Genomic DNA, 27,742 nt, shown 5'->3' with positions numbered 1-27,742 from the left:
GCTGCCCAGAGGCCACATTAGCACAGTGCTGGGTTTGAGCTAACATCCCCTGCTAACCTGAGTGGGCAGAGGAGTTTGGTCTTTTTTAACCTGCTTGGGTATATGTGACTTATAAGTCTCATAGACTAATGAGACGCATAGTGAAAATAAGGGATATAGACAAAGGAGGAAAATATGACCAGCCTGCTCACTCAGGTTTTAGCTGAAAGGAATATATGTAGTATAACGGTGGGTCGTGAATGTGTAGAATTGCATCCTGTATTGAGGAGAGCAACTGAACTTCCAGACTGTGGGACTGACTCAAGGTCAGGTCTACAGAATGGAAAGGCTCCCACTGACTCTGGTGGGCTATGGCTCAGTCTATGTTATGGTCATATTTTATACATTTCTAAACAAAAAGAAATAGAAGATGATTTTAACCCACCCTGAACACGAAATGCAGCTTTGCCTATGTAGAACAGGATAACTGTTTTAACATTTCATAGCACAAATACAGTTTAAGGCAGCAAGCAAAGAAATCTAACTGATACAATATTTTGCTTTCCGTGTCTTCCAAAGTAGGCAACTCCTAGGACACTGCTTCAGTAGAGACTTGGAGGAAAGAAGAGAAGCAAATGTTTCACCAACTTTAATCCCAGTGGACCCCCTTTCAAGTCAGTATCTGGGCTCTGCTAAATCACTTCTCCTCCATCAGGAGTACCTTTGGCATTACTAGGTGCCGATGGCCACACTACTGGATAGTAATGCAAGAACAGAGCCCAAGTTAGCGTGTACAAACTGACAGAATCATGCTACAAAAAGGTATGCTTGCATTAATATACATCAAACGGCATGTTGCTAAATGGTATGCACAAACGGAAAGGTGTCAAGTACAAAGCAACTACACGACTTCTTAGAGACCATGAATAATGATACTTGTAATTAATAGAATTGTTTAAAAAACTTCAGAACAGCTGGGCTGGTTATGTCAGAAAGAGAAACAGTACCACAAACACATGCTAAAGTAACAAAGAAGGGGGGAAAAGTGCAAATATATACCTGTTGGTGTGAAGGTAAAAGACGGGACTGAAAAATCAAAACAAAATACAAACTGGTTATTAAGCTGAAGAGAGAAAGGGAAACATACCACATCATTAGTACAAATCTAGCAGACAGCTGAACATAAAACAAATGCAAATAACTAACCCAGTAGTTCATTCACATTAATTTAGAAATAAAATTAAATTTGTGATTCAGAAAAAGCTTGTCTCCTCAAGTACCATTCCGAGAAAACTGCTCCTGAGGGGAACTGAATGTGGTTTAGCCTCTCAGTAGCCCTCAATTTGGTATCTTATGTTTTGCTGAAAAGCCTAGTACAAACAAAAACCCTACGCTGTTAATCATTTTAAAATGCAGAATGACAAATTCCTTAACAAAGCCTTATCAAGGTCCTATTGAATCTTATCTGCAGTTCACTAAGTAAATGCTCATTACACTGAACTAATAGGCCCGCTTAAGTATTCAGTACGGAAATAATAATCATATAAAGGAACAAAGAGAACTGCTGTTTGAGTCTATCTGAATCAAGAATGGCACCAAATTGCACTGTAATAAAGGCACTAAAATCTACTACAGCAATTCATTTTGTTTTCATAGAAGAGGAAATAAGAGACAGAGTTATTAATCTTGCTTTCTCAAATAATCATTAGAAAAAGGTAGAAGGCATCTCTAGCCATACCGCCTTCCTACCATGCCTTTAAGAGGAAAAGGTTAACAATGGAACAATGGCATTGCTTGACAATCCTCACTCTCCTGGCTACTATAAATCCCCTTCGGATCAATAGGGCCTCTAATCCGTGTACAGAGCACCAGCATCTGCTCTTCCTATTAGCACATGCTCCCCCTCCTGTTGACAACAGAGTATAGTTCTTGTACTGACGATGGGTAGAAAAAAGCTAGTATCATCCTTTTCAATCTAATGGAAGTAAAGAGAAATGCAAAAGAAATAATATAGTCTTCACTAAAAGAAGATGAAGTTTGATCAGCAAACCTGTCACAGACAGGAAAGGCTGTGGCTAAGACAGCAATTACTTAAAGAGCTTAATGTAATTTTTACAATAACTCCGATGCTTTGGGGGGCTCCAGAGTGTCTTGTTGGTATAATTTAGAACATGCTGTAATTTTTTTCCCCCTCTCTTACCAAGCCAATCTATTTCCAGGAATATGACACTGAGCAAAAAAGAAAAACCTCTGAACATTTTGCCCATTTCAGGCTTCATTTGTAAGACAGCTTTTTATCTTGGGAATTCCATTGTATTTCCTTTGAGCTAGCCCTTTTCACACAGTCAGTGTAATTTAGCTACATTCAGAAATATAGAACCATAGTAACAGCAGGCTTCCATTAAAAATAGAAGGTGCATTTAAACCAGAGCTATTCAAAAGAGAATGAATTGTCTCAAAATTAATTTGCAATCACAAGGACATGAAAAAAATCTTCAAATATCTGTCTCATTACTCTGCTGTGAGCTAAGTACTAAACTTAGTTTAGGTTTTAAGGAATTGAGAAACAGATGAACAGAGGCTGAACTAAATGAAAACTGCATAGCTACCACGTGAAAGAACAACTTAATTCTCAGAGCTTCTATTAATAAACTCTTGTGAGTGTGTAAGAGTGCTCGTACAATATGTATGTGTAGGGGTAATGAAGTATTTCAACAGATGTCAGGTCTGAAGCTAAACATAAAAATAAATAAGTAAATGCAAGACTGAAGAAAGTTTGCACTCACGGTCCTAACTCGATGCATTGTGGAGTGGAAAACACTTTGCAATTTCTATTTCAGTAAAGATGCTTTTTTTTCTTGAAGAATACTTGTTAACGGAGATGCAGACCCTGCTTTTCTGTATATTTTTTATTGAAATACCCAGTAAATTATACAAAAGATATTTTTACAGCTATTGAAAAAACACAGCTGTTTTGAACAATAGCTGATGTCATTGAAGTGATCATTTTTAAACATATTATATGCCTTTTGCTTAATCACAGATACTGCTGAAAGCATAGTGATATTAGTTTTACAGCACTGTAGAAAGGCAGTGTGGCAGCATGCTATTAGTAAAACAAAACAGAGCAGGCTAATGCAGCAGTACGTCAGGGTCTGTGTTACCTAAGAAATCCTAGAACAACAAAATCAAAAATGAAATTCATCCTTGATTTATGTGGTTGCAGCTCTACTAAAACCACTGTGACTGAAGTCTAACATAAGTTAGACTATTCAATAGTGTAGAATTGACACTTCAATAATATGGGGGCCACCTAAAATTCTGCTACATGTCAAAATTATTTATCTATCTCCATTACGCAACTCAGTTGCTATTTTTGCCATTGTTTTCTTCTTATTGTGACACACAACTACTGTTCAAAAAAATTTGTATTACATTGGCCTATCTCTCTGACCCATCACACATTCATACTGAAGTGACTGAAGAATGTAATCTCATGACACCTTTCAGAACACGAAGATGTGTGCACCTTTTAAGCCTAAGCCTATCTTTTAACTGCTAAATCTCCCAAATCCTCCCCCTGATTCTTTAAAAGGAGGATTGCTCATCCTGATTCATTCTATCACTCTGTGAGTGTGTATGTGGTACGATGTAACTTTGAGTTGCAATGAACAGTTGCTGACTGAATTCAGCTTTAACTTGAGGGCTTAATCAAAAGACTATTCAATTGGGAGAAAACAAGTTTTTATTCCAGAAGATCTTCCAGGCAGAGATCCTGGTTTTGTTTGCACAGATTATACTGTAAAGCACTGCTTGCCACCAACTATCTGATATAAAAGGTATCAATAACATGAAAATGAAGAGTGCTTTAAGTTAGTCCCAGAGCTGCCATTCTACCTGAATGCAAATGCTAGATTTGATATAGCCCCAGAATTCAGCCCCAAAGAAGGACCTCACAACAGCATTTATGAAAGGGTCTTGGAAAGTATTACTGTTGTGCTTTCTTAGACAGTCACTTTATCGCATTTCCCCAGAATGTAAGGAAATCCAGGTACACACACCAAGAGCATTACATTAACTGACACCACTGTTAGTATTCATAGCAGCAGGCAAAAGACTGAATAAAAGGGACAATGCACTACCATCCAGTTGCTTCCTTTTCAGATGGTACAGTGTCAGATAGCAAGGGCATAGTGGAAGCTGCCAGCCTTAAATCCATCTCATACATTTCTCCTCTTGTTCGTATGAGTATCTTCTATGAAAAGCTCATCTAGGTATTTTGCTGAAGGCTCATACTTAAAAGCCAGGTATTACATGTTGTGTAGTTATTAATGTCTCCTATATGGGGTTCTGATCCAAACTTCCTGACAGCTTTGAAATAGTTTGGTAAACCCTGCATCAAGTCTTAGAAAAGTAAGAGACGGGTGATAAAGAAAATGGCTCATAGCTCAGTAAACAGGCATTCAGCTGCTAATGGATTGAAACATGTAATATGGCACCTTTTCTGATACCAGCGTAAGTACTAGTGAGTCCATTTCGCTTCTTCCTGTGGCGATATAGCCAGATGCTGAAGACCATAAGGATAATCCAACAGGCTGCACCAATTCCCGCAATAAAGGCAGGCTGTTTTACTACATCAGAAATCTGCTGGGCTAAACTGACTTGATCTTCTGAAGACACGGGGTTTCCATGAGAATCTGAAAAAAAAAGACACCCAAAATCACCAATGAATTGGCATGAGCAAATGTCAGCAAACATCGCAAGACAATGAAAGCTGAAGTACAAAATAGATGCTTCGACTGCTCTTACGGTTTTGTGAAAGCATAAATTCAACTACATAATCATACATTCACATAGAACTGAAAATCACAGAAGAAACACAAATTCAAAATACATTCATAAGGTTGATATTGAGTAATGAACTTTAATTTAGCATTTCCTGATACAGGATTTGAATCTTATACTACACAGTCTAACATTCTCTTTGCGGTCTCTCACTTTGACCTCAACTCAAGACGACTGAAAATTTAAGAGTACATAAAGAAGTAAATGTACAAAATAACCAATTCTGCCCTCCTGACATGGATGAACAAGCTAAAGGATGACTAAAAAGGAGGTATGAATTGGTAGAAGCAGTCGAGCAGTCTCATTATTACTGGAAATGTAACCCTCTTCAAAAACTGTTTACTCTTAAAGATCAGATCAAAACAGAGGATGCATTTTTTGCACGTGATTTTTAATTTTTTACATAGGAAGCATCTGTAAGAAACAGTCTTTTGTTCTCTTTCTGTTCTACTTTTTCAGGAACCTTCTAGAAACAGTAGTGACAATATTTGGCTACTGAACAATGCTTTCCAACTGTAATGAAGCAGCTCAAAGATAAACTACTGTCTGCCTTATTTTTACCACCGCAGTGACTGCTCATTGCAAATTTCATTAGTACACAGAGTGAGGGCAAGAATTTGAAACCTTTACTCAGAGTGGATATTGCTTTACACATTCCACAGCTTAGTCTTTGAAATACCCTTTTTTGTTTTAGCGCAAATCCGACAGTTAGTTGTTTTTCTGCTATGGATAGTGACATCAGATTCTGGATCCGAGATTAGTGTTTTAAGGAGAAAGGTGCTGTTTACTCATGGAACTATTCTCAAACAATTGTATTAATAAATATGTATGAATATTTTAATAAAATATGTAACGAATGAAAATCTATCCACTTAAAAAACAACACTTTTCCCTAAAAATAACCAGGTGAGTAGGTTAATTTTTTTCGTTATGCTGTCTCTTGTTTGTTCCAAAGTAAGCTTAAATAAGATAAAAGCAACCACAATACAAACAGGATATGGAATTGCAACAAACTGTACAAGTAAAATCAAAAGAACTTCCTCTGGAGAGGACACCTTTATGAATGGGAAATGATTAAAATAATAATAGCTTTTTTCAAGTGCAAAATTCCAGATTTCTGTTTGTGTGACATCATGGCCAAATACCTATTTTGCCAAGGAATCGATGCCTTTGACTGTTAGCTTATTGAAATTTTTTTTTCGTATTTCAAATCCCTTTATCTTCTGTGATCCTAAGTGCACTGCCTAGTCTGAAAGTTCACTAGGCAGGCTCAGGCTTTGCGTACTAATACACCCTTTGTGTCTGCTGGGTTTAGAGATTTCATGCCTATTTGTGCAAGGTTAAGATGGCTTGCTTCAGATTTTACAGAGACAGCCAAGTGAAGTTCCACACAAGTGGCCAGATGGGCTTAAACGTATAAAGTATACTGTGACTAATGAATTAAAACTGTCACTCTGTATCTCATCTTTTGTCTCTTTGCAGCTGAGGCCATATTAAGATATGAAAACTTGCATCATCACTCTGATTTCAAAATGAGTAAGCTTACATTTTCTGTATTTTTAAACTGCTACACTACCTTGTATCTTTTAAAAAGATGCCTAGAGCACCTGTGGTTGCAAATAAAATAAGAGGAAAGTTGATATTTTTTCCCTTATCCTCTAAAAACATATGCTTAAAGCAAAAAAAAAAAAGCACTCCCATTCCTAAAACAAAGAGTGAATGAGAATGAGAAAATGAGAATGTTTTATAAACACATCAACAATACAGCCATGCATAAGGATAACACCTTTGTATATACCAGCATTTTGCATTGCTCAACCAATACATGTCTCAAGATTACAAAATACTGAAGAACCTCTTTGAACATTTATTGTTCTAATCTTTAATTAAGATTCATTTCATGGTGTTATTTTGCTGTCCCTTGCAAGCATATGAACAGCATAATAATATATTTGTTTTTAAGAAACCAGACTTGGGCCACACAGTATATGAGTGGACTGTTAGGGTCATTACATTAACCGGTATATATTTATACACACGATAAGGAGAAAAATGTGTTTGTGTGTACAGTCATATAAACAGCATCATAGAAAATAGCACAGAAGAGCCCTCAAGAGACCACATTTGACCCACCTCCTGCTCCTCTTTTAATTTAAAAATGGAAAATAAGCTAAACATAAAACAAGGGGAATTAAATCTAGTGAACTCCTTATTGCTAAAATTTTCAACATACATTATTTAGGAAGCCCTTCTTTGAGAAAGGCATCTTCATTCTTTGTAATAGTCCAGTGAAATGTGTCAGGAAAAAAGCTCTTGGACTTAAAAAGTGCTTTTTCTTCATCCTGGGAAACTTCTGGAAGCTTTGATTGAGAGATAAGTGGTTCATAATCAACATTCCTGTTCCGGCTTGCACTCCTCAGGGAAACATGCCAAAATAATAAGTGAACATAAACACTCTAAGGCAAAGCGCATCTTACTGCCAGAGCAGCAGCCACAACATATAATGTACTTGAAAATGCCTCAGAATTGTTGGAGCAGGCGGATCACTACTCCCTGAAACCAGCATATTATCACACTGACTCATCCCGTCTTCTTCTGCCCCAAGAGAAGAGACTTCTTTTGACCACAGATAACTCTTGCCGTGCCTATTGTTCACAGGGTACGGGATCTGTCCCAAAGCTCCAAGTTCAAAATTCAGTAAAATCTTATTGAAATGTATATTGAACAGAATGGAGTTCTCCAATTTAAAATATACATGTAAGTAATAATGTAAAAATCAATGTTAAAGTTGTTAAATGCAAGGTCAAAATACAATTCAGATTGGAATGCCAAAGATTCACAACAGATAGGAAATTCCAGGTTCACAGGTGTGCAAGCAACCTTAACTTTGCCCTGTGTGTGTACACCCTACGGCATGCTATTTTCCATCTGCCTGCCCGTCTCTTTCAGTACACAAAATGTATGAACAGTAAGTAGGAAAATTTAGGTCTCATGGAGACTGCTAGTTCTGGCAATCCAGAACTTGCAAAGCACTTGAAATTTGCAATAATGTCTGAGGTTTCCTTGAATATATGTGCATGAGGCAATATGAAAATTATTTGATAAAATATTACCAGCTTAAGAATAGACTGTTTTGTCTCCATTTCCATAACCGGAAAAATATCATTTTTGCACTTCGATCTTACGACATACAATTTGTGAGGAGACAGCACCGAGCTGGTTTGGAAGGGCTTGCTGTGAGAAAAAACAGTCTACTTCTATCAAGTCATTGGCAGGCCACAAGAGAAAGAAACATATCAACAAAAAACCTTACAACTATTGCACTGTAGGAGTACTTGAGGGGCTGAAAGAATAATATCCCTAAAGGCAGGCACAAATCACAAGTTCACAAATCATATCTCATAAAGGAAGTGATTAGAATAATAAAGATTCAAGGAGACTTGTATTTTGTACACTTGAGACACCCACTAGTTGAATAATGCACTCAACATCTACAATTATTTTACAGACATCTCTTAAAAATAAATCCATACAATATATTCATACAAATTATTTGTTTATGAGTAATATTAACAGCAGAGCTATCATAAGCAGCATGCCATCACTAGCAAAAGTGAGACTAGAGATCAGCAAATTTACTTTGTTCTGATAATTCTCAATTTTCTGTACAGAGCATTTTTGTAACCCTTGTCCTGAAGGTACATATCATTACAAGACAGAAATCATGACAGATTTCTCACTACAATTTTACCTCCACTGGATAGTATGATAAATGAAAATACTTAGAGTGAGCTGTGGCAAGTTCTCATGAAATATGTATTTTTGCCTTAACACCACAGGTCTTGCAGTCTTTTACTTATGTAAAATATCAACTTTTGTCTTAAAAACAAACAAAAAATGGGTTTCTGGCCTTTTCAGTTTCAGGGAAAGCTTTAAAAGGTGGCTCAAAACTAAAAAGAAAATTTAAAAGCCCCAAGAGTAGTGTTTTAAGTAAGATGCACCATTTTGTGGTTGGTCTCATGATTTTAAACCCTGAAATGTGACTGAATTGAATAACAAGTGCATCTATGGTTGGCCTGTCCCAGGTGGCACTGGAAGTCTGAGGTATGGCAGCTCAGTGAGCTGCTTCATGTCAGCTGAGATATGGAAAACAAAAGAGGTTTGAGCTCACAATTTGTACCTGTCTCGGTAAAAGGTTAAGTGTGCACACAAGGTCAGTTATCAGAGCTTGGCTGATGCACGGGGCAGCGATTGCATATCTCAGCTCTCAGAGAGTCCAGTTTCTCCCAGCCTCCCCTCTCAGTCTGGAGCGCGGCCTCAGGCAAGTGCAGCTTCCTCACGTCATGCACCTGTGGCTGAAACTCTGCCCAGGAGCCTCTCCCAGGCAGAAACCTGGGAGCATCCTGCATGGCGCACAAATGAGGTTGTGCTCTGCAAGGGAGTGTGTTACATCGGGGCAATAAACTTGCATGACACCTCTTCTTTGGATGCTCCGCAGCCAACCAAAATCTAGCCTCACATTTTTGTAATGAAAACACACTAGGAGGAGACGTACCTTTGATTTTTATGAAAAGTTGTTCAAAAAAATAAGTCTAACATGTAAATCGCACAGTATATCCCAATTGCACACATGGAATTCTTAAGTCAAAAATGGAAGTATTGTATTAATTCAGGCATCAGGAAAAGATTTACAGAAGGAAAAGTTGGGATCAGTGAAAGAAAAGCAGAATCTTGAAATCGACTATGGCAAAAATACAGTTTGTTGAGCACATAGATCCTTCCCCAGTCTAGCATCCCTCCCCTCTCTCTGTAACCATTTGATTTATTGCCTGTGAAAGGTGCCAAATGATGACATCAACAAGTTAATTTTCTTTCTTCAGAAGAGCTACCAGCAAACAGCAGTGCCTGCTCCACTCTCGTGCTGGGAGCATGTCCAAAAACCGAGAATGCAGCCCTCTGTGGGGGCTCTAAGAGAGCTGGTATCAGCGGGAAGAGTTAGGTAGCTTGGAGCCATTCTTGTGCCTTGATTTTAAGCTGCTCGGTGCTACTAAAGGGCACTCTTCTTAAATTTAAGTACTAATTCTAAGTAGCCTCCTGCAGTTGCCTAAAGCAAAGCAGCACTCTCTAGAAACTCCTTTGTACTGCTTCCAGCGGCATGGATCCCCACACGTCTCCTGTGTCCAGATCTTTGTCATGCAACTGTAGTGACCAAATTACAGGACTTTTACTGTATGTATGTACAGGACTTCTTACTGTATGTAGCTCTGGCCACTTAACTAGAAGCAAGCAGTAAAAAATATGAAATCACACCCCAATCACATGGGAATGCATGGCTACAAAAAAGGAAGCTGAGGTGAAGATAGGGACTGGAGTTTTATACCAGCCATACCCATGCAGGAACTAGGAACAAACCCAGTTCTCCCTTTCAGGGAGCACAATGTTTGTTTTAGCTTAGCCCCGAGAAGTATGATCTCATTGCCCACTGTCACCATCGCTGGCTCATACAGCTTGCAAAAGTGTGGGGTTGATAGCCAGTTACAGATGGACATAGGCAACACTTTGATCAACAGTCTGTCAGGGACCTAAATTTCAACAAACTTCAAAAAAATGTCAACACAGTGCTACAGGGATGATGCATTACTATATCAGCAAAGGAGTGGCAGAGGGCTGTGCCTTAAAAGTATAAGACAGCCTTAATGGCAAGGTGTTTGCTATGATTTTAACACTTTCAGATACTGTATCTACATACTGCATATGCAATATTCAGCCTATGTTGAAAATTATAGTGTTAATTATTAATAATATCAGGTGTAACAGTTTTGCCAGTACTTTAGGAACTGAACTCTTAGCACGGACACAAAGGCCACTAAACATTGGATTCTAATGAGCTAGTCCTTACAAAGATAGATAAATCGGAAAAATATAACCTGGAACAAAGACACTTTCAAAGGCAACACTGAACACCTGAATTATTTAGTACTAGTTTTGCAGTGCCTTGATATTTAAATGTCCAAGTTTGAATGAGAGTTCTTTCGCTTGTACTGTACTATAAAATGCATTAGAAGAAGACGTGCAAAGGCTAGGAATTTGACTTCTATTGGCTTTTACAAAGCTATAGCCATACTAGTACATCTGAACATCCTCTGAGTTGTGTGATCACTTCATGCTTTCCAACGTAGTGTCAATAAAGGCCAGCAACCCAGGAGCAGGGAAAAGATCCTGCTCTGATTTGCTCCTTTTTCTGCTTGCCAAAAAGCCAAACTGATTATTAGAAAATTCACTTGCAATTAGCATTTGTTTATCATCAGAGAAAAGACAAAAGTGTGGTTATCAAGTCTTTGGTTTTGAACATCAAGGTTTCGCCATTATTTTATACTTCACTGATCTAAAGTTTTCAAAATCTAAGCTGTATAGAAAGAACTTTAATTCCTGAGAATGGAAGCTGCCTTAGGAAAGAACATTCAAACAAACACCAATCGTTTTCTACGCATATTATTGAAGTACCGTGTAAGCCGTGTGTAATTTTGTCATAAAATCTCTCTTTATGTAAATGGAAATCATATGCTTATGTAAGTTAAATATGTTGTAGATGACCTTCATTTTAATAGTCAAGGTAACGTACATGTAATTTTCCAAATATATCAGTTGTTCTGTCCTTTTTTCATATCCAATAATTATAGACTTTTAAATATAAAAAAATCAAGTAACTAGGAAGATATATTGATGACATAAAAGTAGAAAGGGACACAAAGTCCAAAGCAACATGCTGAGTTTGCTTTTTGATTTGATAACACAGATTATATACTGTAATGATAAGGTATTCTGATAAAGGCCTACTGGCAAAGCAAGGTATGACTACACCTTTATCTTGTTCTTCTGCTAGCCAACAGCAAAAATGCAATTCTCCCAGATACATCCAGATGCAATGCCATTGATCCTCATTTGTGACACAGAGATGTTTGGTGTAGATAAACTTAGGAGATGAAGATTACTATAAATCATCTACATACCTCTTGTACCTGTACTGCAATTGTTTACTTGCTTTCTCCCATAGTTGATACTTATTGTACGTAACTGTAGCATGCTCTTGGTTTTTTGCCTTAATGAAGAAAGATAAAATCTGATCAAGACGAATTACATCCCTAAGCTAAAGTGAGCCAAGACTTGTGATTCATACTGCTTTACATGTTTTATTACACCATTCTTACTGTGAAAAATTACTTTGAAAAATCAACAACCAAAAAGCATTGCTGAACTGGGAGATTAAAAAAAATAGCAAGAGATATTGTTATAACCTCATCTTTAGAATTCAGTCCTAAGAAAAGTTTAAAGCCAGAAATGCCAAATCCTGCTATTCCAGACATCAAGTAACACTATCCATTCCACTGGTCTTGAAAATATTTCTGGTTCCATAGAAGACAAAAGCAAACACAACAAAAGTCACTGAAACCAACAGGTAGGATTACCAGCAGGCTTACCTAACTGGATAAACTGTGGATCACTTTTCACTCCAGGTCCTGCTCCGGTACTTGCTGCCACTTCCACGCTGTATCGAATACCAGGAACTAGGGAGGGGATGACTACGGAAAAGGTGGAACCATCCACTGTCTTGTTTATATGGTATCGACTTTCATTGCCAAGGCACCAAACCTGCAGGGAAGTGAAGTGTATTGTATATATAAATGTTCAAAATTCAACACTGAAAGGATAACTGGATGGAAGGATGACATAATTCCTTTCTGCTGGATAAAGAGAGTTAGAATTTGTCACTGCTAAAAGCTGCAGCCATGGATCACTGTTCTAGGCACTGCATGAGTACTAAAAAGATACTTCCTGTTCCAAAAAGCAGCTCCAACCATTAAAATTATTTGATAGGTTTGTCCTAATACATTTACAGTTCAACCCATGACAGGAGTGCTAATAAAAATAAAAGCATTTGTAACACTGGACAAATAAGGTAAGCCTCTTAGCCAAAAATCATGCACATAAACAACAGAGTAAGAGCATTCAGTTAAATGAATTTGCAATTCTCTTGTTCAAGAATAATCCATCAAGCAATGCTTTCTTCACTCAAGTGCAAGGGCAAGTCTTCCATCACACGGCTTCACAAGAGAATTGATATTATGCTGGAATCACAAAGTTGTCTTTTTTTTTTTTTCTCTGAACAGCAGCTAGTGGCAAGGGTAGAGTAATATGCCATCTTCTTTTGAGAGGCAACAACATGCTGTTAGATCTCATCTTTTGGATGAGATCAGGACACATCTAAAGGCTTCAATTCACCATTTTACAGATGACCTCCATGATATTAAATGACTGTGAGAAACAATCTGATGAGGTTTTTGCTTGTACAGCAAATGCTTTTAAAAGTATGGTTGAACTCTCAACTGCTATTAAAGATGAAGCAGCAGCCAATCTAGGTCCGTTGAAAATTTGATGAAGCTGTGTTAATTTCTTTTTTATTCCCTTTCCGCAAATGTGTTACTTTACCATGGACATTTATCCAGAAGGTGAAAAAATTCAGCACTTCCTCTGTGAAGAAACAACCTTTCCTGGGAACATCAACATTTCTGAAGGAGGGAAGATTCTGACATACGGAGCTCCTAAAAGATTTACTACCCAGGTATCTGTTCTTAGCCCCTTGTGCAATTCTGCTGCTGCAGAGATTATCTGGTGAACAAGCTTCACTTTTAAGGCACAGAACAATTGGTAGAGCATTTTGGGGGGAGTCCTTTCTGCTTGGATACTGTAAACCTTCTTTATTTCACCTTCAGGACACTGTAAGACTGTTTTTCATTCTCTGTATGCCAAGGACTGAAAGAATGCTAGTGGGACACTGTGAGGATCTGAAATGTTTTTTAAACTCCTTAGAAATAAAATGTCAATTTAGCAAATACATAACCGTTTTTGAAAAGCTGGTCAAAGCACACCGAGAGAACAAAAGAGAATCTCCATTTTATATTCCGATATTAAATACATATTGTTTCAGCCATTAGCAGTAGTAGTAGCGTTATTATTACTGCTCTTAAATTCTAAAGCATAGTCTATGGAAAAGCTATTATTTATGTAAGAACTTCATAAAAAGTAAGCAAAAATAGATATAAATGTATATTTTGACTTAGGAAATTTTGACAGAAACTGTTGCCACCACCTTCATAATAACATATATGCAAAAAATAAAATCAATGTATCGAGCATTTGCAAATATGCATTCCCTATCTGCGGTGAAAATGTGTTGTTCTTAAGTACTCAAATACACAGAGAAATTCACAAATTGAGAATATCACATTAAACTTCAGGTTGTTGAGTGCTTGCCAATACTACAGTCAATTGTATACCCTAAATAGGGAAGTGAAAACTAGTTTTTAGAATGTTATGAAATACAGAGGAATTCTCACTATAATGGACACATCAGTGAAGAAAAAGCCAGTATAGCAACTGACTTTCTAACTTCGTGATAGGGGATGACAGAATGATCTGTACTGTGATTTGAATTTCTTTTTCTCTCTCTTTTTTTTTTTTTTTTTTTTTGAGCGGTACTGGCACTTCTCCAATTAAGATAGTATCCTTTTTTCAATTTGTTTTATCTTTAATTAAGTAGGTACACTCTTGTCCTGGGTGTGAGTTGCTGAGAGAATGAAGAATCCCCCCCCCCCCCCCATACATACCTTTCTTCTAGGGAAAAAATAGGAGACAGAAGGTGGAAAACAGAAAATTTTACAAGATCTGTGTTTCTATGCTGCCCCCAGTTATTGGTTCTTAATTTCGAAACACTGCTTTTGCATTTCTTTAATTTTTAGACAAAAAAATATTAACTACATACTGCTCCTACAGCAACTACGTATGTGTCTGTTTTCTGTCCAAGGCAAACACCACAGAGGAAAATAATGGCATCCCTGCGCTAAATGTAGGAGTTGTAAAACGTGCCACTGTGCCATCTAATGGTACACGGGCACTACAAGATGTTTGCTCTTACACCTGATAGCCTCTTCTCTCTAAATGCTAGGAGGTACGTTAGATACTATATCCACTCTCAGATGTGAATTTCTTGTCTTCTATTGTTTTGTGACCACAACCTTAACATTCCTCTACTGCAGTTTCTTCAGGGGAAAAATTCTTTCTCTTCAGTTCAAGGTCTGCCTTTTAATGAAATACCTTTGTGAATATATATTTTTTCCAATTACATTATGTATCTGAAACTAAGCCACAAACTGATTCTGTAGCAGTCAATCAGTTTCTGAAAGGTGTTTTATTATTCTAAATTGACCATGAAGCTTAGAGATCTCTTCCTTTTCCTGTTTCTAGTGAGGGGAAAAAAATGCAGAATGGCGTTTGTTGGCTAGGAATAAATGTCCGTATAACAGTTTTTTACCTCAAAAGAATAGCCAGGATCAGTAATGCCAATTTGCAAGAGACTGAAACAAACCATCCTGCCACTCAGTGGCTATATAGCAGACCTGATATCCATGACTAGCCACGTAAAATGTCTGAAGCTTGCTCAGGAAAAATCAGCTTCATTTACTTTGCTATGTATCTCAGAGCAATTTAAGCTGAGAATAAATACAATGTCTGTTGCTAAATGAACATCAAATAATAAATATTTTATAATATACTTCCAATTTGTTAAAAAAATACATAGCATAATGAGAGCTGTGTTTGTGTTAAAAGAACAGAAATGTTTCTCTACATTATATATATTTAATTTTACACAAACACATTCTTTATTGGAAAGTTTTCCATTTGTTTTAACTACCCCAGTTACATATAATTTACTCAGATCTTAACATTGTTAATAATTATCCCTGAGCTTTTCAACTCATTAAGCCTGTTTATATTTATTACATCAGCCAATATCTTTCAGTCACAAAATGGGTCTCAAATAGGTATATTTCCCTCTCAGCTTGTGTACACATTTCTCAACGTATAATGAAGGCAAGAAGGTAGTTATTTTAATTATGAATGTTGACCCTTCGCTTTGATTTATGCAGGCTCTTTTAATTGCTTTTTACCATTTGGACAGAATTACTAAATATGGAGTTTGATTCAAAGAAGCAATTTTCTACCCCATGTGCTCTTACTTTAACCAGTAGATGGAGCCAAGCATCCACAAACAACTTATCCATCAATACCTTGTTGATCCTTGCCAGGAGATAAACGCGTATTACCTTATATTCTTGAACCATCCCATTCTGGTTATCCTCGGGGGGTGGCTGCCAGGTGACCACAATTGCAGTCCCATTCCCATCATTTTTAGTCACTGAAACGCTTTGTGGCGGAGCGCTAGGAGCTATTTATTTGGAGGGAAAGATCGAATGGTTAAGTTTGTCAAGTGCAGCAGCCAGCTTTTTAAGATGAAGCCAGCTTCTGAACTACATGTGGTCTATTTTGGGCTATGCAAATATGTTTTTTTAACTCCCCACCCTTCGTTAAGGGCAATTCTTGCCCACAAGCTAAAATGATGTACAAGGAAGGGGATGTGAACCTGCAACTGGGCTCCTGAGTTCTGCTGTAGTCTCTCTCTGTAAGATTGGAAAAGTCTCTCAGGTCACAAGATTCGCCTGAACTCAGGTGCCCTTTACCTGCATGCCAGAATTTCCAAGCAATGAATTCCTCGCTGGTCTCAAATCATCTCATCCAGGATCCACAGTTTCGAGAAGTACAGCCTATAAACTGACCCTGATGAAATGCTAAACCCCAGTTCCTCTACTGTGTAAGTAATAATAATACAAGCTGATTAAAATCAAGACAAAATGCATTACCATTAACACTCCTATTTTGCACTTTAAATGGTCTTTGTAAAACTAGATGCCTAAATGATGCTTAGGATGAATGCATTTAACCACTCTGCTTGAAACACACACAGAAATAATTTAAGCCAGAGCTAAACATACCTCTTTTGGGGAGGGAGAGAATTTAAGCCAGAGCTAAACATACGTCTACTGGGGAGGGAGAGAGAAGGGAAAAGGTATCACATCCCAACAGATGCACTGAAATCCCTACTCAGAGGCACTGGACATCTTGCATACCTATTATGCCTGAGTTACCAGAACAGCTACGACAAAAGGAACAGCTTTATGAATCTTCCCTTTTTAGCACATGTATGAGATGGAAATACATAATTTAGTCCACTATATCTGTTGCCCTTATTCATCTTTTCATTTTGAACTAGTGACTGATCCAGATATAAAAGCCTTTTAAAAAATGTGGTTTCCATTCCCTCAGCTACAGTGCTTTGATGATTTCTGTGGTGTCTGCTATCTACTCAAGATAGTGATTAGTAAGTGTTTGAATCTGACAGAAGTCACTTGTGACCAGACCATGAACTCAGCAGGGAGGAGCGCACACAACACTGAAGATAAAAAGCACATTTCCCATTGTGTGTTGGAGGGGGGGTTGCACATCCCTCTCTCTCCCCGTCTCTCATACATCCTTCTGAATATTTACTTCTGTGACACCAAACAATTCACATAATGATTGGTCCAACACAGAGTCTCCTCTGCTGCAGACTGCTGTTCTCCAGCAGCCTGCACTTCAAACAAAATCAAACAGTGAACAGATTGGAGAAAGGCAGGCTGGGATACTACTTCAAAAAGGCAAGACGAAGACAGCCTTGCTCCTACTTGCCTTCTTCAAGGGTTTTGGCAAATTTCACTTCACTGTCCGCTCCTTGAAACTCATTGAAAAAAGGGCGGGCTTTGATTTCATAGTTTACACCTTTCTTCAGCTCTGGGATGATAACACTGTTTTTGGTTGGAGTCCTCACTTCAAAAATTAGCCATTCTGACTCTCCATAGGATGCTGGTGTAGGCCGGTACAGAATTTTATATCCTTGAATATACTGGGATTGCTGGTCCACCTGGCAAAACAGCAGAAATGCACATTAGGACACAAAACAAAGTGTTTAATAAATATGAACTGTCTGTGACATTACGCACAGTCCTCTGACTATTTTATTTTATTCCAAGTAAACAACACCACCGAACTAGATAAAAGCTCCCTGAATTACAGCAAATTACAGGCCTGATGCACAAGTGCATTAATCCGTTTGACGCTGGTAGAATGACACCAGTTCCAGTGGATTTATGAAGGCATTAAAGGGAGATAACGGAGTGGTATAATACGCCCTCAAGCTGCGAAAAGATCAACCTTTACATTCACGGAGCGTCTGAGCAGAGCGGAAGGAGCTCTGCACAGGCACAGACTTCTTGCCCTCCCGAACGTGCTCTGCAGACGAGCCAGCACAAGGGCAAAGGGAGGTGGGCGAGGGCAGGGGATCTATAGCTCAGCAGTGCAGGATGATGAATGCAGAGATCAAACAGAGAAACCTGCCACCTCTCCTGAGGTGTGGAAGCCTCCCAAAATCCATGAAATGAGCACTGCTTCCTCCCTGCTTCCTTCTGGAGAAAGTGATTTAAAAGGGCAGCCAGCTGGCACTATCTGCCTTGTGCTGATTAGGTTTGCCTCAGGCAAAGGGCAAATTTATCCAGGCACTTCCTCCACCTTCACTGACTCAGCAGGAGGCTACTCTGCTGGAGAAAAGGGGCTGGTTTAAGAAGAGGCCCATAAAAATCAAGATGGCAATACAGAAGAGGACTACTTGGAAAAGTGGATCAAAATGATAGTCAGTAGTCCTGACTGCTTTTTCGACTGAGGACATAACACACATATGGAAAAAGAGACCATAACGCAAATGAGGAGGGACTCAATGTATTTGGTGATAACTGAGACAGAAAGTTATCTTAAAGGAGCAATCTCTTGTGAAACATTCACTGTCCTTTAACTGCTGGTTCCAGTTTCTGATGAATAAGGAAGTCCAACAAAAAGAAAGGCTTTTTAAAAAGTGCATCAGATTTTCCCTGTTTTCAAAAATGTCATACAGTGATATAATAAAACTGCTTGCTTGCAGTTTTACTCCAAAAAACAACATGCTTCATTTTTAATAATTGTGTAAAGAATACATGTGTTAGCTAACATTGAGGTAATGCTTACTTTTGAAATTGCAGAGAAGCCACAGGCCACCCAAGAGACTGACAAAAACTGGCTGTCTGGAAAAGGTTGTTCTGTAAGTAAAGGTCAAACAAAATTGCGCTAGGAACCTCAGAGATGTTATTAGTTAAAACCTGAGGTTGCCTGCTGCAGGTGGCCTTACTGCAGATGACAGTGTAATTAGTGTGCAACACAGCAGATATTATTATTTGTATTCTTGCAGCAACAAGGAACCCTGGTCATGGACAAGGACTCCATTGGGCTAGTCAAGTGCTTTGAAAAAATAGTCTGCCATCACCTGGCAGGGGCTATATCCTTTGCTGTCCTATGCTCTCCCCTATACACTTCTGCAGACAGGAGCTCTGAAAAGACCTCCAACTTCCACTCCTTTGGGATTTATTGCCACACCAGTATAATTGTCCCTCATTTGTTCTTCATTCTGCATTCTGTTTTAAAACTGGTCTCTTGAATTACATTTTCTTATCGTTTATTACTTTGTCTTTCCTGTGTTCTTCTTCCTCCTCATTTCTTTTTATTCCAGAATGTCTTCCACTCTAAGCCATTTCTAATTCTTTCTTTCACTGAGGCATCAGCCTGGTAACCTTTCTTGAATCTGTTTCATGCATGTTCTCATTCCCCTCACTTTGGGACTCATGCAGTATATTTTCCTCACTCTCTCATTTCCTCTTCTACTACATTCTCCATATGTCCAGCTTCCTGCTTCCTCCTGTCAGAGCCAACCTCAACAGACCACCCCACCACCGTTTGCCATTTTCCTCTCTTCTCCCTGCACCGCATGTATTGACTTATAATGCACTTGGGAAGAAGTGTAGGTTCAGATGAGGCTTTAAAGGTGTGGGTGTATGTAGGATGGAATTAACTCTCTCAAACAGAATTATGCACTATATCCCTCCACCTAATGACTGACAGACTGGGAAGTGCCGATGTTATCTCAAAGACATTAGGGGACTGATATACTTCCTCCTGAAAGCAGTGCAAAAGCCTCAAATAATATGACTTAAGAAGGCTTTGATCAGTCCTTTAGCTTCCAGGGGAGGACTCTGAAACCCTCACTGTATTGTAAGCAGCATTACCTACAGAGACACAAAATGGTGAAAAGAGGTCAGAATTTAATGATGTAGGTTAGCAAAGGACAAGTAGTACTTAGTTCCAAAGAAAAACATTGGCAAGTATACAAACTCCATAGCTTCTTACAGTGTGACTCCACAGCCGCAAAACAGTGCAATCTAGCAATGTATAGAGCCATCTCCATGATACCGATCTATACTTACGGTCCAATGAACTTCAATTGAGGAGGAAGAAAGGATAGTAGGGTTGTGTAGATGTAGTACCACATCCCCTAGTTCTCTCTGGACTTGCTTGTGATCCACACCTTGACTTGTTGGTGGAATATCTGTAATAATTTAAGATTCCATTCTCACAAGTATATTTATTTGTTTTATATATATTTTATATATATATTATATAGTTATATATATAACTATATATATCATATATATATAATACTACATATTAATAATATATTAATATAATATTAATAATAAAATTAATAATATTAATAATATAATTAACTATATAACTATATATTATATATATATAGTTATATATATATTATATACTTTATTATATAAGCATATACTTATTTTAACAATTACATATATCATAAAGTATATGATGCTATAATCAGTAGTTTACCCTGAGTACCTTCCAATTATGTAAGAAGCAACTACAGGAAGTGTTTTCTTAAGCAAATCACCAATGCTTGGTTAGCACCCAATCAATACACTGCACTTCCTTTGACATAACAAAACAGGAGACAAATGCTGGATAAAAAGAAAGAACCACTCTCAGGGATATCTATGGTAAATGACTATAGCAGCATCTCTTTATTCTTTCCTGCAGGGAGGAGAAAACTTTCAACTACCCAGTTCAAATTCCAAGAGACCAGGAAACCCACAATGAAGGGCAAAAGCAGAAGTTGTGTCTACAAATACATTCATGGGCAATCTAATGTAATGTTTTAATTACAAAAAAAGTGTAACAACAGAAGAGAAGAAAAACGAGTCATGCGGCTGATGCTTCTCTGATAGCAAATGACTTCTGTAAACAGGAGGCAGACCACAGTTGCTGTCTCACTCTCCCAATATTTGGTTTTGGCAGCTTATAGCTAAAAGAATTGTTCATACACATGAAAGAGAAATTCCCCTCAAAATATTCAGCGGTTTCAGCTTTTACAATGGAAACACATTTTCTGCACGCAGAGCTCTTCTGCAGAAAGCATACTTAACTGAAACAGAATGACTGTCCTAGACATATATAAAATTTATAGGGCAGTCACTAATAGGGTGGCTAAAATATACATGTACTATGGACAGCAGAGTAACATAGTTTCTATATTGATTTCATATGTCTCCCTTTGATCACCTCATTTTAAACAACTACCATGCTGACAACAGTTAAAATCACAGACTGGGAAATTCATGAAAAGTACTTAAAGTGATTTTTTTTTTCAACAATCCCAGATACAGAGTAGTGCATTGCATGCACTTTGCTCTAGCCTACTATTTTCCCTGTCTTTCCTCCTCCAGTGATTAGGCAAGATCAGGAAATCTTCAGTGTTTCTGTTCTCTGAAGTACTTAGTAAGACCATGGTAATTTCCATACCTGCCTGCTCACAAGAAGGGCCAGAAAGGGTGTACACAGAAACAGTGCATATATTTATCTACAATTCCAATTACAACTACTGTAATAAGTCATTGCAGGTTTGTAGACTATCTTGAAAGCTGAGGTGGGGATAGTGCAGCAGATGCCAATACAGAAAACGCACATATTAAATGCAAGTGCGACAGTTGTAACACATACTTTATATCACGGTGGTTATATTTTCAGTTTACCAGCTTTTGTTCATGCCTAAATAATGATAAAAATGTTAGACTGCATTAAAAATACTGGCACAAAGACAAGTTTCTTTTCCAGAAATACAGCTCCCATTTAAGAACAGAAAGCCCATGTCACTTTGCACTTTTGTCATACAGTTTTCCCAACATATTCACAAGAAGATTTATTTAAAGTTAAAGAAGTAAAGTGAGGTTACCACAGAGCTAGCGGGTGACAAATCTGACTTCTTAGAAATGAGCACAGAGAAAGAAAAAAACGCCCACCTCTGAGTCACTGCTGTATCCACGTGTAATATATTCTCTCAAATGGTCCATGTATCAGTGCATTCTGCCTCCCTCAGTTTGACAGTCTTAAAGATAGAAGCTTCTGTTTGGAAGTTGCCTACAGCTCTAGCCATTCTTTCCACTTCGGATGTAACAGAAAAGCCAGCTGAATAAGTAGTGATATCTTCTCTACTAGCCATGAGAGATGAGTCACTACCAATATGAGTAAAACCACTCATAGGCTCAGCCATTTGCACATCTGTGCTATACAATGTCTATTGTCTACCCCATATTTTCTTGTTTACCTCTAAGCTTCCAGGACCAGGACTGTCCTGTTACAAGTACTTAAACACGTTGTTAATGTTAGTAAAGCTGAAAGACCAAGGTAGGTTGCTCGTCTGGACATGCATTTAGCACAAGAATGCAAAGCCCTGTGAATGAAAGTTAAGTGGGAAACTTTAGACCCAACTTAGCTAGACCACAGCTTACACAAAAGTGAAATCATACTGGAAGAAGAGTGGAACTGCTTTAAAGAACTTCTCTCTTTATAACATTCTTACTACTGATGAAAATTGTATCTGTGGGTTGTTAATTCCCTGCTTAGGCTTTGGGTGGTCCTTGATTCTTCAGCTCCACCAGCTGCCCAAAGGACTGCTCTCCCTGCTGCCTCATTCACCATTTATCAGAGTCAGGCCAGTGATCACTTCATCTGGGACATGCAGACCCGATACTGCATCTCATCTCTAAGCATGAAACCACACTGTATGAAAAACTGGCTAATAACACTGCAGCCTACTGGCATAATAGCACACGTTGCCCTATAGGCATGTGTATTCCCAGGAATACAGAAATCACTGAAAAGCTATTAAATCTCTCCTTGGTAACAGACCCAGAAACTTGTGGGATCCCCACTTTCTATCTGGCCGTGACTCTAGTATGTGTCTACCGAAATTGCCACCCAGCAGGAGAAATGCATAATGGCAGAGGACTGCCGTGTGAAAACTATTCATTGCCCATCAGAGACAGGAAAGACTTGAGTTCAAATTGACTTCAGAACAAATAAAAAGTCACTAACTGAAAAAGCTTTATTTCCCTTCAGGAACTTCCTTTCAAAAACAAACATGTACTTACTTATACAAACAAAGAAACAAACATACAACAGAGATGCTCTTTATTAATGAATGGGTCTAATTCTCCAGATAAGTAGGGAAGTAGAAAAAAAGAGAGATATGATCTCCATTACTTTTACCTTGAAAAAGAGTATGTTCAATTTATTCTCTATTTGTTCTTAAGAATCCAAGTGTTCACACTGGAAAAATGCAGGCTGCAAACTTGCACTGCATTATCCCTTGTACACTGCCATAATTGACATTTATTTTCTATACTGAACACAAATTTATTATAAGTTTTACATAGCTGGATTCAGGAAGAGTGATGGTAGCTTAGAGTCTGTTCTCTGTTATTAGCCAGCATTTCCAGGGCAATGTAGAAGCTCAGATTCTACTACCTGTTGGAGCTCTCTTCCCTACTATTCTGCTTTCAATAGTAGTACTACCGCAGTACTTGTAACATATTGCCAAAAAACTCTTATTTACTGACTCATGAAAGCCGATTCCTCCAAATCTTAAATTTTTCTCTTAAATTCTTCTCCTAATGCAGCAGACAACGTGCTGTTTCTCTCTCTGTCTGAATCTTAGGGATCATTCGATTCTTCGGACATAAAGATAAGGTTTCCACTGAATTCTGGAAACTGTGTGATAACTTCAAAAATCTGAGATTACTTTTGCTGTTAAAAAGGGCTACTCTGCAAGATGTAACTATCTTTTGGTAAGAAATGCCAGGGTTCCCTTAGGCAATGCAATAGGCCGTCTAAGGAGCTTTAAGAATCTCTGTTACGGGGAAATGCAAGTTTGAATCCTTTACTTTCTAATACATATTACAGCATGCATAGATGGATAGTTAAAAGCTAGCAGAACTCCTGTATCCAGTATTGCTTAGTCCACTTGTGACAGCCATGCTGGTACCCAAAATGTTCAACATTAAAAGCTTACCTTGAGTTTTCACTGGATCAGATATTTGGCTAGGGTCACTAAGTCCATATGCATTAGCTGCCCTCACAAGGAATAGATAAATTGCATTAGGTTTTAGACCTTTAACTGCGAAACTCTCAGTTTTCACATTTTCAGCTACAGTTTGCCAGCTGCTACCAGATGCATGGCTAAGGATAAAACACAACAGCAGGTTAGCACATGCTTTTCTCTAGCAATATATTATTTATACAAACATAAGTACAGCAAGATCACATGAGACTCATATACCTGAAGGCCTCAATTATATAAGAGGTTGGAGTTGCACCTGAATTCAAATTAGGTTGCCATGACAATGTTACGGTATTTCTGCTGACATCTGTAACCTCAGGTTTCAATGGAGCACTAGGAATCAAGTTTGGGTCAGTGGGTCTCGGTGGTTGCACTGGGACTCCAAATTCTAACAAAGGAGAGAGAAATCCAATGTATAGACAGGAAGCAGCTGTAAGCTGAATACTGTTCACATTCGCATCTGTACTGGCAATTTATGACACTGTCAGATAACTGCTGCATTTCAATTTCATTTCAATTTCTGATTTTCTTTTATGTATTTTCTCCATGCAGAGCAACCCTAATTGATTTACCTTGGACCTCTATGTAAGCACTCCATGTAGCTTCGCCACTTGGGGTTGAAGCAATGCAGGTGTACCGACCAGTGTCACCCAGCTGAGTGGGAAAAGAGAAGAATAAATATTTGAAACAATCAGGCACTCAGTGGGCTAGAAAAGTAATTACAGATCTGGACATTCCCCCATGAATATGGATAAACATATTAGAATGCAGAAACTTTGAAGCAGAAACTTGTAAAAGTAAAGGGTATGATTTCACATGCTATAAAATGAAAAAGGATACATATTTTTGAGCATTCTTTAAAGAGCTGGAAATGCTGCAGATACTAATTAAATATTTCCCTTTCGCTAATGAACAGAATGAAGGCTAAATCTTGCAGCATTTCTTCCATGCTCCGCAGAGCTCTTTTCAAATAAATTGAGAAGGAACTTGGTTGACAAGGCCCCATGCAACCCTCAACCTTCTGCCTAAACAATGCCTAGGGATTTGTCTGGACTTGGACTGCAACACTGGAGAGAATGTCATCCTTAAAGAAAGCTTAAATATTGCACAGGGCCCCGTACTTATTGGGTTCTCTCTGCTAGTATAAATTTCACTCCACGGGAGACCCAATAAAAGATCTCCATATGCTATTCTCATCCATTTCTGAATGCTGGATTATTTGTCCATATGTGACTTAATCACATTTCAAAAGAGGGCTTTTTGCAAAGAAATGCTACTCTCCTGAGGTCTCAGTCTCAACAGATGAGCTAAAAGGGAGCACTCACAAATCAGAGGTTCAAATTCTACGACAGCGCAACTTGTAATTGGTAATAAGGCAACTCTAGGGAACATAGCAAAGTCATATATTTGGCCTAATTTTAAGAACTGCTATGTCTCAAACCACAGAAAAGACAGAAGAGAATAGCCAGCACGCTATAAATTGACAGCATTTTAAAATGTTTTACAGTTTGGTTGGCATGACTAGCAATACCAACCAGGTATCTTGCTCCAGTTCCTTAAGGAAGCCATTAATTGACAGGTGCTTAACCATTTTAAAATATGCTTAAACTGTCAAGTAAATAAGTTTAAAATTTTAAAACTACTTCTAAAAAGCTGTGTACACTGCTTTATTACTGCAGTACCAAAGGTCTGCTGAAACAAGGATGCTGAACAAAGGTATGTTTGAAATTATTAGATCATTTTTATCTATGAGTGCCAAAGCCCAAATCATTTAATGATTCATCTTACAGAAATACAAGCTTTGCATCCTCCCTCATGTTTTAAGTACCAAATAATTCTCTTAATTAATACTTCTTAGAAGCATTTTTCTTTACGAAACCTGAAATAATGTGCCCTAGGCTGAATAAGCCAAGGTGTTAAGCATAAAGAATGAACAATCTGAAAGCATAAAGTATCAAACTGAAACATTTTAATGCAATTATTTAACATTTCATTAATTCTAAAAGTAGGATTTGCTATACTAAAAGTTCCCTGGAGGTAAAAACAAAGTGAAACAAACAGCAAGAAAACTGAGCACAAAAAGCAAGGCTTGTCAATTCAAGTTACCTTGGCATATCGGATCTGTAACGCTCCTGTCTCTAACTGCTTGATGCGCGAGTCCTGGGTAGACATCAGGGCCCCATCTTTTTTCCAGAGGATAGTGGGCATTAAAGTCCCTGCGGCCACACAGTTCAGTACTAAAGTACCATCCACAGCTACAGTCTGATTCACAGGACCCTGTCGAATGACAGGGGGAGGCCGGTCTGCAATCACTGCCAGAAGAAACAACAGGAAATAGATTTCTGCAACTGGAAGCAATTTGGTAATCATCTAAGCAACAGCAGTCGCTTGAGGCTTTGAAACAAACTAAAGATAATTAAACAAGTAATTAAAGTTGGAGAATGCATTATCCAGGGCAGGGTGCATTAATATGATGCACAGCTACAGAATTTTTACATGATACACAACATAATATTTTCAGAAGGGAAAGAAGCAATGCATATTATATACTGGTATCTGCTAGACATTCTTTAAATTCCAGTGTCTTTATGAAGTGATAATGAAATATATGATTTATAAAGTGATAAAGAAAGGACATCCCAAATTCTCTGTAAAGGCACAGATTTCACTTTGCTCATCCTCTACCACGTAGTAGGTCTATATACCAGAGTTTGTACTTGTAGCATTTAAAGACAGAAAATGAGGAAAGCAGGCAGGGGATAACCTGGAAAATAATGTATTTTTCAATTTTTCTTTTCTTGTGTACCATGAACTCATCCTTGTGCTGTTTCCTAATTGAGAGATGCCCAGCACGAGGGTAGAATAAACACAAAGCTAACAAACAGAACCATATTAGATTTTTTCAATTAAGAAATACTTTTCTAGTAGTTTCTAACTTGCAGGTCTGTGATGGCTTAATCTGTCAATACAAGTTCAAAGTCACAAGGAGAATCTCACAGTGCATTTGCATCAGTTTTAATGTATCTTTCACACCATAAAAATTAAATGTATATGATGAGTTACTTAATAACTATGCACAGAAAGGTACAAAGCAGTGTCAGTGCTCACAGAAACAGGAATGACTGTCTATTTATTTCTTTTTCCTTATCAATGGATAATTAATATACTTGTTTATATTTGTTTAGCAGTGTCAACAGTTGCACTACTGCAACTTAAAAGTGGCTTTGGTAGCTGAAATATAAAACTGAAGTTCTCATAACTTGTGAACATTAAGTATTCCTAGATTTCTTTTTGAAACAGGAGGGTGTTAACACTGCTTTTTTGGCTAAATTTCAAATTTTGTAATTTCATTTGCATGTTTAAATGACACTGCATTTTCAGTTGCATAATTTATCCTTTACTTCTTGTCTCAACCTGTTGTAATGCACTGTAATGCACTGTTAGGTCACTACTATCTTTCTCTTCAGAGACAGTCAAAACAAACCCACATGTAGTTTGTATTTAACTTTGACAAGTTTGTAAAAAGCTTTGCAGTTGTCAATGATAAGAGGTTCTACATAAAGTTTGGTCATAATTTTTCAAGCAACGTATTTCATTGGGGCTTTATAGTTATGCTTTGCTTTACTATTAATTAACCTATTTAATGCTAAGTAA

At 37.9% G+C, this 27,742-nt stretch overlaps 1 protein-coding gene across 7 annotated transcripts in view; it reads right to left on the bottom strand.

The window, feature by feature from the left end:
* ROBO1 (roundabout guidance receptor 1) overlaps positions 1 to 27,742 on the bottom strand; it is a 739,670-nt gene that overhangs the window by 33,690 nt on the left and 678,238 nt on the right. For 6 of the 7 annotated variants that reach the window (XM_064523274.1, XM_026107996.2, XM_064523257.1 and 3 more), the window contains 10 exons: positions 26,195 to 26,400; positions 24,661 to 24,742; positions 24,308 to 24,476; positions 24,041 to 24,207; positions 20,100 to 20,221; positions 17,446 to 17,677; positions 15,987 to 16,108; positions 12,303 to 12,474; positions 4,479 to 4,676; positions 1,039 to 1,065 (listed from right to left, as the gene is read on the bottom strand). In XM_064523274.1, coding sequence (XP_064379344.1) covers positions 1,039 to 1,065; positions 4,479 to 4,676; positions 12,303 to 12,474; positions 15,987 to 16,108; positions 17,446 to 17,677; positions 20,100 to 20,221; positions 24,041 to 24,207; positions 24,308 to 24,476; positions 24,661 to 24,742; positions 26,195 to 26,400 — 1,497 coding nt within the window. The remainder of the gene's footprint in view (positions 1 to 1,038; positions 1,066 to 4,478; positions 4,677 to 12,302; positions 12,475 to 15,986; positions 16,109 to 17,445; positions 17,678 to 20,099; positions 20,222 to 24,040; positions 24,208 to 24,307; positions 24,477 to 24,660; positions 24,743 to 26,194; positions 26,401 to 27,742) is intronic. The other variant, XM_064523237.1, reaches the window with a different exon arrangement.

Source organism: Dromaius novaehollandiae, chromosome 1, assembly GCF_036370855.1.
Source record: "Dromaius novaehollandiae isolate bDroNov1 chromosome 1, bDroNov1.hap1, whole genome shotgun sequence".
In the NCBI taxonomy this organism is placed as follows: domain Eukaryota; kingdom Metazoa; phylum Chordata; class Aves; order Casuariiformes; family Dromaiidae; genus Dromaius; species Dromaius novaehollandiae.
The sequence above is the reverse complement of the archived record's forward strand: the minus strand, read 5'-3'. Positions and strand labels throughout refer to the sequence as shown.